Genomic DNA, 1,878 nt, shown 5'->3' on the forward strand with positions numbered 1-1,878 from the left:
ATTATTATTATATATATGATTTATTATTATTATTATATATATAATTTATTATTATTATATATATAATTTATTATTATTATTATATATATAATTTATTATTATTATTATATATATAATTTATTATTATTATTTTCATTAATATTTATTGCAGTTATTTTGCTGTTACCACTCCTACTGCTGATGTTATCAATATTAAGATTTTTATTGTTGCTAATATTATTATTATTATTATATATTATAGGCAGTTAGCTAGCTAGCCAGCTAGCAAGCAAGAAGTCAAGCTAGCTAGCTAGCTAGACAGGTAGCTAGCTAGCTAGTAGCACCTCTAAGCTAGCTACGAAGCATATTTGTTTGTTTGTGCAGGCAACGAGAGGTGCGACAGCATGAAGAGCTTTGGCAGAGGACATCTCGAAGAGATGGGGGCTATCAACAGAAGTCTCTCTGCTCTTATTCTCTGCATTCAGCAGCTCAACTCCGTATGCTGCTGCTGCTGCTGCTGCTGTTGCTGCTGCTGCTGCTGCTGTTGCTGATGTTCCTGTTGCTGCTGCTGCTGTTGCTGATGTTGCTGTTGCTGCTGTCTCTACTCGTGGTGCTTCTCTTGCTGCTGCTGCTGCTACTGCTGCTAAAGCTGTTGCTGCTGTTGCATCTACTGGTCCTGCTTCTGTTGCTGGTCTTTCTGCTGCTGAAGCTGCTGCTGCTGCTGCTGCTGCTGCTGCTTCTCTTTCTCTCTCCCTGTTGCTGTTTTCCTATCTCTTTTTTCTGTTAGCTTCATCTTCTGTTTCACTCTCCCGCAGCTTTCAGAGAGACGAAGGCGCTGTTTAGCCAGCCCTATTTATATGTATCTAGCTAGCTAGCTAGCTAGCTAGCTAGTTAGCTAGTTAGGAGAGTATATTATAAGTATGTAGATATATAATATATGCGCTTGTGTCTATTGCTGCAGGAAGGGTCTTCTGTCTCCTTTCGCTCGTCTGCATTAACGCGTTTGCTGCAGGAGTCGCTGGGGGGAGGCTGCTTTACAACATTTATTTGCACTGTCTCTCCTTCATCTTTATGCATTCGAGAGACCTTGGCTACGCTGAGACTTGCTGTTAGAGCTAAAGCTGTTAGACTGTATGCTAAGCCTAACAAACTTACTGATATGCCTGGTGTATTGCAAGCATTAAAGAAAGAAGTTAGGGTTTTAAGAGAAATGTTAGAGCAAAACCCACATCAGCAGCAGCAGCAGCAGCATCAGCAGCACCAGCAGCAGTTGCAGCATCACCTGCGCAGACTTCAGCAGCAACGACATAAACAACAAGACAGGAATCGAACGGAAGAAGAGACAGACACCAGAGACAGCCCATCTGCTCCCCACACAGCAGCAGCAGCAGCAGCAGCAGCAGCAGCAGCAATGGCAGCAGACAGTTCGCAGCGACACTGCTGCGCTGCAGCAGCATCTGGCTGCTTGATGCGTCGCTCTCTCTCCTGTCCTTCAGGAGAGCTTCTTCACTCGAGATATAGAGATAAAAATGTATTTTTCATGCTGCAGCAAACAGCACCACAGAGATGTACAGCATGCGGAGAGAGAGCAGCAGCTATTACCTGCCTAGACACCGCAGCACCAGCACCAGCAGCACCACCAGCAGCAGCAGCACCAGCAGTAGCAACAACAGCAGCAGCACCCGCAGCGCCTGCCAGTCCTTCAAACACTGCTCAGCAACTTATCGTTGCTGCTGCTGCGCAACAGCAGCAGCAGCAACAGCAACAGCAACAGCAGCAAGATTTGTCTTTAAAGGAAGACTCTCCCGTCTGGGGGTCTCAGCAGCCGATCGAAAACAGCAGCAAAAACACTTGGGAGCCTCAAAGGGGTGAACGCGATGCAGCAACTGCAGCAGCAGC

General features: G+C 45.4%; 1 protein-coding gene across 1 annotated transcript in view; it reads left to right on the forward strand.

Annotated features, from left to right (window-relative positions):
• Nucleotides 1–1,189: 1,189 nt before the first annotated feature.
• Nucleotides 1,190–1,878, forward strand: part of EAH_00051450 (kinesin motor domain-containing protein, putative) — a gene marked incomplete at both ends in the record, with an annotated part of 4,120 nt that continues 3,431 nt past the window's right edge. Inside the window, one exon of the mRNA XM_013394178.1 lies at nt 1,190–1,847. Coding sequence (XP_013249632.1) covers nt 1,190–1,847 — 658 coding nt within the window. The remainder of the gene's footprint in view (nt 1,848–1,878) is intronic.

Source organism: Eimeria acervulina, genomic scaffold (assembly GCF_000499425.1).
Source record: "Eimeria acervulina Houghton genomic scaffold, Eah_scaff889, whole genome shotgun sequence".
Lineage (NCBI taxonomy): Eukaryota > Apicomplexa > Conoidasida > Eucoccidiorida > Eimeriidae > Eimeria > Eimeria acervulina.